This window comes from Glycine max, chromosome 5 (assembly GCF_000004515.6).
Source record: "Glycine max cultivar Williams 82 chromosome 5, Glycine_max_v4.0, whole genome shotgun sequence".
In the NCBI taxonomy this organism is placed as follows: Eukaryota; Viridiplantae; Streptophyta; class Magnoliopsida; order Fabales; family Fabaceae; genus Glycine; species Glycine max.
This window is the reverse complement of record NC_038241.2, coordinates 2,411,253-2,421,201: the sequence shown is the minus strand read 5'-3', so window position 1 is coordinate 2,421,201 and position 9,949 is coordinate 2,411,253. Positions and strand designations below refer to the sequence as shown.

Genomic DNA, 9,949 nt, shown 5'->3' with positions numbered 1-9,949 from the left:
AGACAACTTTGGCCACCATCAAGTTTCAATTGCTTTTTAAGACTCTCTAGCTTTCCTTTGTTTTTTCACCCTTTCCTCTAGTTAACTAGCAGAATAAAGATCCATTTGTTGTTTGATTCACGAACACATCTGTAATATTTCCTTTCATTTCTCCACATTTTTTCCTTCAACTCTGTCGCTGTTGTTTCTTTTAGTATTGCTTCAATTGATTTGATATTTTCAATTTTTTTATATTTGGTTTTGACCAATCGTGTTGTTTCTAGATTGAGATTTTTTGTGTGATCAAAAGAATAGGCAAAAAAAAGTTATTGTTGAAAAGAGGAGAAAAATGAATAAGTCTATAACTTTTCATGTTGGGACAAATATTACATTGAATATTTAAGGTAATATTAATTAATAATTCACCATTTATTCATGTCTTCTCTAATTGTTCGATTTTGTTTCATGTGCACGACACAAGAAATTGGGGATTCCCTAATTCTTGTATTTTCTATAAAATCCAAATGTGTATGTTATTTTAATTGGGTGTGTTGATAGTTTGAAACAACTTGTTAAACTTTGCAAGTGTCATAGAGTTAACCGATTGACAAGTGAATCAAATTGTACAAGTAATAATAAAATGGTAAGATCGAATATCGTGTCCACGGGAATTTCGTTTGTGTTAAATAGTTTATGTAAACTAAGTTCTAAGTAATGGAGTATTGTGTCTACAGAGACTTGGTTTTTAAGATAAAAAAGTGTATAAATTTAAAGTTCAAGATTAAGCAAAGACATTAAAAACAATGCAAAATTCAAAGAGGTAAAAACACAAACACTTTGGGTGCAAGAGATAACTTGGTGTAGACTTTGTGGAAATGTTGCATGTTTGGCCTACCAAACAAACTTTGGATGTAATGTTAATAATTTTTTATCACTCAATGTAATTCCAACTATTACTTTAACCAATTAATCTACTTTAACCATGATCTCTTATGTGAAAGAGTCTAAATCACTTGACTCCACTCCTAATCTGTTAGAAAGTTAAGCCAAACGATTTGATTAAGAACAAGGGTTTATAAAAAGGCTAATCAACACCATTTCATCCCTAAATATGAGTTAATTAGAAATCTTTTTTAGTTCTTAGTGTAAAAATATTTTTCAATGATTATTACACTATAACATACATGGGTAATCAAATCATAAACAAGACAATAAACAATAATATTGAAATGACATTAAATAGCTAGTAAAGATAATTATATCACAAAGCTTTTGGTATCCAAATCTCCAACAATAGGTAAGTTAATATCTCAGTGATAAGAGACTCAAAACAAAAACAAAATACAAAGGGAAGTGAAGGACAATGAAGAATAAGGGCACCCGAAGAGGTCTTAGTTGACATACATGTCACATTGTCATTTTTTTCCATAATGGGGCAAAAAACATCACAAGTTTTTACTTTAAAATAAATTTATGGTTTTGGAATCAACATGTATACCCTCGGAAATTGTTTGTATAGTTGATGGGTCTGTCTAAGTGGATGGGAGCCCTTGACTATGAGCTCTAAATTCTATTTTTTCTTAGTCAAATAGAAATGATCTTGTGTAGGGTCAGCTTCGGGGCAGTACTCTTAACTTTGCTTAGTTGGAGGATAGTCCAATAATTAGAGTTTGAGGAAGGCCTAAAAAACTGAGTGAAACCAGTAGATATGATTTAAATCTAAAAAACTTTTCTGAAAAAAATGGTTTTTTGATATAATATAGTGATGTTATTTGATCTATGTACCCAACTCCAACAATTGGGAAAAGACTTTAGCAGCTGTTGTTATCTGTGCAAACTTGTTTTTCACCTCTTAAGCACCACACGATTGTAATGGATTTGCTTCGGTATGATAAAACTGGATTTGCAACTGCTTACTGTCATATTTACAAATAGTTCTCTCCTAAACCTGGGTTAGCAACCCAAAATACCTCCAGATTATGATCATGGTCAATCATAATTCATAAGGTATTTGACCACTAATGGTTGTTAAAAGGTACTAAATTGAACATCAAAAAAGTAAAAAAGAATTACACAAATGTAAGCAATAATATTACATGTTCTCTATGCAGATCTCTGTAGCAATTAAGAAGATTTTGTATGCTGATGATCCAAAGGAATCAGCATTAGAAGAAGCTCAAGATTACCTTAATCAAACTTCGAATGCTGTGGAAGCTGAAGCTGAAATTGAAGCCTGATAACTCCGGAAACTAGCTCCTGGCTTGTATGCGTGATAATTTTGTCAGGCTCTTTTTCAACCAAACTCAATGATGTCAGATTACAAGAGCGGTGATCCTTCCCCATGCTGTGGCCATAAAGTTCACCATATAATGAAAGTTATTGTATGGTGTATTAATTTTCTTGTAAGCTTGGATGGATAATCAGATTATATAATGACTGTTCTTTCCAACAAATAAGAGTTCAATAGTTCATCTAATAATCCTTTTTCATCTATATCCAAAGAACTTCTCTAATGAATTAACATTGTTTAACTATTCGCCCAATATTATGACTCGCATGGAACAAACGTTTATAAATGGAGCAGCTTGAGTGTACAACTATGATTGTCGAGGTTGCTGAATAACGATTTTTATAATTTATAAAGTTATGGTTTAATTGAAGCAATATGATTCCTGTGAAGCTGTGATATGGTTGTTAGGGCAATTTAGTTCCATAATTAAAATTAAATATACTATTTTCCTGAATAGAAGAAAATTATTCTTATTGAAGCTGGCTCTTCTAAAGAAGTGCAGCACTTCAGCCGTTCTCAGTACGCTAAAAAAGAATTAAAAAAAATTATGCACCAATTACACATTATAAAAAAGTATGTAATAAATTGGATTATTTAGATTTTATCTAAATATCCAATAATATTTTTTTTCCTTTTCACATATTCAATTATTGGTGGTTTTTAAAAACCATATATGTAGCTAAAATTAAAATTTTCAATAATTTTACTGCTTAACTTTTATGATGTAATTAATAATCATTTTCTAAGATAGTATTTTTTGAAATCCACTTGGCTAATAGTAGTACAAAAAATATGAGTAGCCTAATTAAAACTTGATAATAAATCCCCTAATCTCTTTGGAGTAACTTAAATGTAAGTACTTATATAAGTGTTGAGTTTGAAGGTTTTTCCTACTTTCAATCGGGACAACATTTTCTTCTCCTAAATTTTTATAATAAAAAAAGAACTCGATAATGAATTTGTGTATTAAATTTGTTCTTATGCATAATTAAATAAATTTATCTTAAAAAATGTATACCTAATTTATTAAAAGATATATCAAAGATATTATTTGAATTTTTTATTTATTTCACATCACCTTATATAATAAATGAAGAGCTAATCCTTAAAAATATAATTAAATGTTTTGGTCTTAATTTAACACTCTTTTAATATATAAACTCATGGATGAAAACAAAGATAAAAGAAATAGAAAAATAATAAATGTGATAGTTTTATAATAATATATAATACATATATTTACACTTTTTTATGTTTTAATTTATAATTTATGTAAAAACTATCAATATTCTTAAACCCAACCCTATTTCAACAGCACTTCGTTAAAAAACTCCTTAATAACATAAACCCAGAACAAAACCCCCCGTGTTCTCTGTACCGCTAAACCCAACCCTAGTTTATTTTCTTCTTCACCTTGACTTGTTTTTTGCAGAAGAAAGTGAGGAATATGGAGGAAGAAGGGAGCGCCAGGAGGATCCAGGTGCGTTTCGTGACCAAGTTGAGTGAGCCTTACAAAATTCCGACCACCGCCATTGCCATCCCCGCCGACCTCACCAGATTCGGCCTCTCCTCTCTCGTCAACGCCCTCCTTGAATCCAACGGTACTTTCATTCTCTAACAAGCACCACTCCATCTTTTCCTTTTCCTTAATTTTCGATCATTGATGAATTTCGGTTCATTTTGTTGCCGCTTGTTGTTTGCAGACGCGCCGGAACCGTTTGATTTTTTGATTGATGGCGAGTTCATTCGAATGTCGCTTGAGCAGTTTCTTCTCGCTAAGGGAATCTCTGCGGTAATCATCTTCTACTACTGTCTATGTTATTGTGTGATTCTTTCTGAATGATAAAAAGTGAAACGTGATAAGAAAATGGGGACTGGAGTTATTCTGAATGAAGTTTCATGGAATGGAAATTTAACTTGGGAACTGGATAGGTGCTTGGATAAGTAGTAGAACCAGGAGTCTAGGAGTGTTTGATTTGTCCATTGGATTCCAATGATTCATTTTAGTTTTTAATTTCTTTTTATATTAAGGGCACTCTTTCATAGCGTGAGCGTGTGTATCTCAATCAAACAAATAAATGCTTTGCTTGTTATGGTGATAGTGTGAAACCATTGTTACCTTTTGGTATGATGTCATAGGAAATCATAGCTAACTGTCTTCAATGATCAATTACAGGAAAGGATATTGGAAGTTGAGTACACAAGGGCTGTGGCCCCACGAAAGGAGGAAGACCCTTCTTTACATGATGATTGGGTCAGTGCTGTTGATGGTTCTTCTTCTCGGTAAGCTTGCAAATATGTAATATTTTGGTGGTAGATTTTTCAAAGACTTCTAGTAATTCAGCCTTTCCATAATGGTCTTAGTTTGTGTTGTGTTAACGTGTTTTCTCTTAAACTGTTATGTTTATTAATGCTGGCAGCTGGCAATATGCCAATGTTTGTATGAGAAACTCCTTTTATTCAACCATTGTTTGTGGAAATTTTACTTAGGTTGGAATGTTGAATTTAAGTTAGTGTGGCTGGTTTTTATTGGCTTCCCTTAATTTGTTAATCATATTTGGTGATGATGGCAAGAGTGATTGGTGTCAACTTTTGATAAATAGGGTTTGAGTACATCATCACCATCAGATGTTTACTGTTTGAGGTTTATTTTGCATTGTGGTTGATGGCAATAACCCTGTTTGAGGCTTATTTTTGCGTTGTGGTGGATGGCATGGTAATAACCCTCTTTCTGAATACATTCTATATAGCTTTGGCCAATTGGATGAGTGGGTGTTATTTTAGTAAGTTGATTGATTTTTTTATTTGTATGTCCGTCACTAAGAATTTAAAGTTGAGTGCTACTATTTATGCAGGTTCTTTTTGACGGGATGTTATGATGGTTTAGGGAGGTAATAGGCTTGCACAGTTTTGTTTTTCTAGAATTATAGGCATATTGTATTTATTGATTAATATTATCATTTGATTACTTTCTTCATCTACCGAGCTTCCTCCATGATATGATTGGATTATATTTTAGGGTGTGGAAAGGTGCTGGATTATGTACCCATATATTGGATGGACATAGTGACGCAGTCACTTCTGTTAGTATCATCAATCCAAAAGGTATGAAGGCAAGCATTCTCTCCTACATGATGCCAACTTTGTTTCTGTTTATTTTTCTGATCATAAGTTTTTGATATTTAATTTATTGTTGATGAGAAAATCATAAAGTTTGTATCTAGTAGTATAAGAAAGATTATGGCTGTTTTGCCTTGGCTATCAAGTTCAAAGTCATTAATTTAATTAGCTATTTACATTATGTTCTTTCCCCCATTCCTTTACAGGATTGAGGATTGGGATGATTTTGTTTTATTTGCCATTAGCTTGTATGTTGCAAACATTTGTGCTTGTTTCTTTGTGTGATCCATGTCACAATGTTATATTGTTTCACAATATAGATGCATAGTATTGTAATTTGAATTGTTCCCAAGACATCAAGATTTGTACTGTAATCAGGTGATTCAGGTGCGGAAACTGTTACAGTAGCTACTGCTTCGAAAGACCGGACATTGAGGCTATGGAAGGTAACTAAAAGAAGCTTCCGAGCTACAGTTCTTTATGCTGTGCTTATTGCTTACTAATTTTATATTTTCCCATTTTTGTTAAAGCTCAATACAGAGGACCCTGTAAACCATCCTATGAGGGTTAGGGCTTACAAAATCTTGCGTGGTCACAAGTCTTCTGTACAAAGTGTTGCAGTGCAGACTTCTGGAGAAATGGTTCGTACTTGCTTTTCTAATTTTAAACTTCTCCCCCTTCTTTCTCACCTTGGTTTATGAGTAAAGTAATACTGGTATTTAACACTAGTCTTCTTTTGTTGTCTCAATCATAGGTTTGTTCAGGTTCTTGGGATTGCACCATCAATCTATGGCAAACAAATGACTTCAATGCAGAAGATGACCAAGTGTCCAAGAAGAGAAAAGTTGGAGGTCAAGTTGAGGAGTCTCAACTAGAGGTTTGTAGAAGTTCTTTACATCTTTTTTTTTTTTTATCTTGTGTTGTTGAAATTAGAATTTGTGTATGTAGTCACATATATTCTTGCCAAACATGTATTTAGAAGTTGGTTTTAATTTCCTAGTGATCATTAGAGATGGCATTACTCTTCTTTCTCTGACTGTTGTAATTGATGAGTTGAATCGTATAAGTTTAGGGATGTTGCTATATGCATTCTCTACTGGTTGAATGGAAGTATCAAAGCTACTGTTTATGCTCGAACTAGAGGCTAGAGGTCATGAAAGGTGTTTTTGAAACTATTTTGGAAGAATTTTGGACTATCTAATTCGGAGACAAGCTCAAAGTTTTTCTAATATTATTGTAGACCTGTAAAATTGTTTATTAAACCTTGTAGATTTTGTAACTATTTTTTCCTCTTAATTGGTGTTTCTTTCCCTTTTGATGTATCATGCCTTAGTTTTTGTTGACATGTAAGTTTTCATCAATATTACTCTGTTGTATTGCAGGGAGAGGCTTTTACTACCCTTGTGGGCCATACACAGTGTGTATCTTCTGTGGTTTGGCCACAACGGGAGTTAATCTATTCTGCATCATGGGATCATTCTATTAGGAAGTGGGATGTTGAGATAGGAAAAAACTTGACTGATATAGTAAGTTGAAAAATTTACGCTCTTTCTCTCTTTTCCCCAATTTGTTTAAAATTGTACTCTAATTTCTGTCTTTAGATAAAGCCTTGGCATCCTACCCTTTGATGCTCTGCCATTAACTTTTTGTGCGTAATCTGGCATCTAGAATAGAAATGGATTAGCGCGTGCTTGCCAATTTTTCTTTTTTCTTTTTATGAATGTCAAAGCTCTGTGTCATTTCTTAATCTCTTGTTCTAGTAGTGGCTTTGGACTTTTGTTCCTCTTTATAAGATTTTTTGTAGTCTTTTTACGTTTAGTGTGTGTTAAATCTTCAACATTTTTTCCTCAGTTGATTGTTGATTATGATGTTTTTACATGGTTCTGGTAGTCCAAAGTTGTCTCATTATGAAGCAATCTTGGTTTTGGCCCTTGTTTATACTTAATTTAGGATATATTGAACCAACTGTGATGTTTTTTCATCTAAAAAAATAATTTAAAGTGCTTACCATGCTGGAGGAAATGGAACCCTGCCATGGTTGTAAATCTGATTCATTGTGATGGATGCAATGTTTACTGGTTATCTATTTCCTTCATTTATTCTAAATTATTTTCTATACAAAACTATTGTTGAAAATGTTTGTTTAGTAATCAGAGGTAGAAGAGCAACACCAAAAAAGAAATTAATATTAGATTGTTTTCCATGTATAGTTCTGTGGGAAGGTTCTCAACTGCCTTGATATTGGTGGGGAAGGTTCTGCTCTGATAGCTGCTGGTGGTTCTGACCCTGTCCTTAGGATCTGGGATCCTCGTAAGCCAGGTCTGTTGAATAAAGCTAATTATCATTTTCTCTCACCTCCACAGACAATCACATGCATGCTAATATCTTGTAAAATATTTTTTTTATTCTTTCTTGCAGGCACTTCTGCTCCTGTTTTTCAGTTTGCTTCTCATACTTCTTGGGTTTCAGCTTGCAAATGGCATGATCAGTCTTGGTTTCATTTACTTTCTGCATCCTATGATGGGAAAGTTATGTTGTGGGATCTGAGAACTGCGGTAATATATCCTTTTATTGTACCAAGAAATTTTTACTCCTGGCGTGATTATATATCTATCTTTGGGTCTTTTTCTGATAATTTTCTCCATCAATGTTGTAGTGGCCTCTTTCAGTCATTGAATCCCACAGTGATAAGGTATAAAACTATCCATGTCATAGCATAAAAGAATACCTATTCAACTTTGTTTTACACCCAAGGAGAGCCAAAGTTGCTAATAATATAATTGGCATTTGTTTAACTCAGGTATTGTCTGCTGACTGGTGGAAAAGTGACAGTGTTATCAGTGGTGGAGCAGACTCGAAACTTTGCATTTCGTCAGAGATCCCTGTACAGTGAGGCAAACTTTAATCATACTATCATAGTATGGTGATTTTTTTGAGATGGTGGGATAGAGGCAGATATTTCTTAAATGTAGGGAACCAATCAAGTTTTTGAGCCAATTTTGTCCAAGGCACAATTGTCTAGTGTTTTTTAGGTGTTGTGAACAAAGTCTTATTTTGTGTAGAAATGTGTTATCCATACAACAATTAATACAATATTTTTTATGTTTATCTCTATGCATCACTTCATTTCTAAAATCTTATATTTCTCTTGTAAAATTTATTGTATAATTTGTTGTACAAATATTATTTCTCTTTTTGTGTACTCCCTTTGTTTTAAAATGAATGATGTTTGAAATATTTTTTTTCACATTAAGGGGGTGTTTGGTAGGGAAGAAATTTTTTCATGCGTGAAAATCATGATTCTTTCCATTCATTGCAATCCTTTACAACTACTTGTACCAACTCTCGTTGGCTAGTAACAATGGTAGGGGGAAAGATTGTTTTCAATTTGTTGTATCCAACACGGCACCGGGAAACAATTTTGTAGGGAAAAAGCATATAGGTTTCTAAGTTGTCATATTTCCACTCAATCTAAAGAAATCATATATCCTCCCCTTCAATGCAGTGCTTCAGAATCAGATGCACCAAATTTGGCAGTCTCGTAAAAATTGTTGAGTAGAAAATTGCCTTTAATTTGTTGCAACTGTTTTTTTTTTTAATTATTTATCTAAATCATCCTCAATCTGGGAAACAAACTTGCAGGAAAGGCACATATTGGTTTCTTTAGGAGCTTTTAAACTTTTAAAGAAGCCGACCTTGCCAACGAACGCACATAACATAACCACCTCGCCACCTCCAAACCTAATATAAAGGTCTCTCAGCTTTTACTTATTCTCACACACTCGCACCCAATTTTCTTGTTCCCTTGTATGTTTTAATATATAAATTGAGTGCACTTTTCTTCTATAGATTCGCTTAAAGTCCAACGATGCACCGAAACTAGTTCCATGTTGGTATGCATGGTACATTTTGCCTGGCTCTTTTTCAACCAAACTCATCTTTGATTACAAGACGTCTATGATAATTGTATGGTGTGTTTGTTTTCTTGTAGGCATGGATGGATAATCAGATGATATAATGATTAATGAGTGATATTTTCACAAAGAGTTTATCTAATTATCCTTTCATATGAGTAGTAATTAGTTAATACTTAACTAACATGCCAGTTCCTTAATCAAGAAAAGGTAACTAATAATTAACTCGTCATTACCAGGAGTAAAAAGATTTAAAACGCAAAATTGATAGAACCATTCATTATGCTATTATCCTTGCTTGTTGATTCATAAATATGTTCCTCAGACACTTTGGTATCTACACTTTATTTCTTTACACTTCTGAGATATAAAAAAAAAACGGGGGAAAGAAATCTTCGGACAGAAGGAAGTTTAAAAAAGAAAGCAAACAAATACAAAATGTTGAAATTGAAATAACATTGCTACAAACCCATCTTGCAAAGCAACATTTTAGCCTAGGTCATTGCAATGTATGATGGTAGTAGCATCCCAAAATATCACTGTTCCTGACAACAAGGAAATTATCATGGAAATAAAATGAAAGAAAACAGTTCCATAAAATAATCAAGGGATCAATAGTGGCATTATATAGTTAAAAAGATCTAGC

The 9,949-nt window shown here is 33.1% G+C and overlaps 1 protein-coding gene across 1 annotated transcript; it reads left to right on the top strand.

Moving 5' to 3' along the window:
- Positions 1–3,597: 3,597 nt before the first annotated feature.
- LOC100819142 (ribosome biogenesis protein WDR12 homolog) lies at positions 3,598–8,497 on the top strand. The gene is made up of 13 exons (XM_006579465.4): positions 3,598–3,870; positions 3,973–4,061; positions 4,446–4,552; positions 5,125–5,160; positions 5,289–5,374; positions 5,768–5,835; positions 5,920–6,030; positions 6,144–6,266; positions 6,772–6,915; positions 7,600–7,708; positions 7,808–7,944; positions 8,046–8,081; positions 8,190–8,497. Exons 1-13 carry the CDS (start codon positions 3,717–3,719, stop codon positions 8,280–8,282), a joined length of 1,293 nt encoding a protein of 430 aa, XP_006579528.1. The 5' UTR covers positions 3,598–3,716; the 3' UTR covers positions 8,283–8,497.
- The last annotated feature ends 1,452 nt before the right edge of the window (positions 8,498–9,949 follow it).

Bases quoted from the DNA above. Each gene is read 5' to 3' on its own strand.
- LOC100819142 (XM_006579465.4), top strand. From the start codon at position 3,717: ATGGAGGAAGAAGGGAGCGCCAGGAGGATCCAGGTGCGTTTCGTGACC. The intron at 4,553-5,124 runs GTAAGCTTGCAA...CTATTTATGCAG, and splicing joins GTTGATGGTTCTTCTTCTCG to GTTCTTTTTGACGGGATGTT. The intron at 7,945-8,045 runs GTAATATATCCT...TCAATGTTGTAG, and splicing joins TGTGGGATCTGAGAACTGCG to TGGCCTCTTTCAGTCATTGA.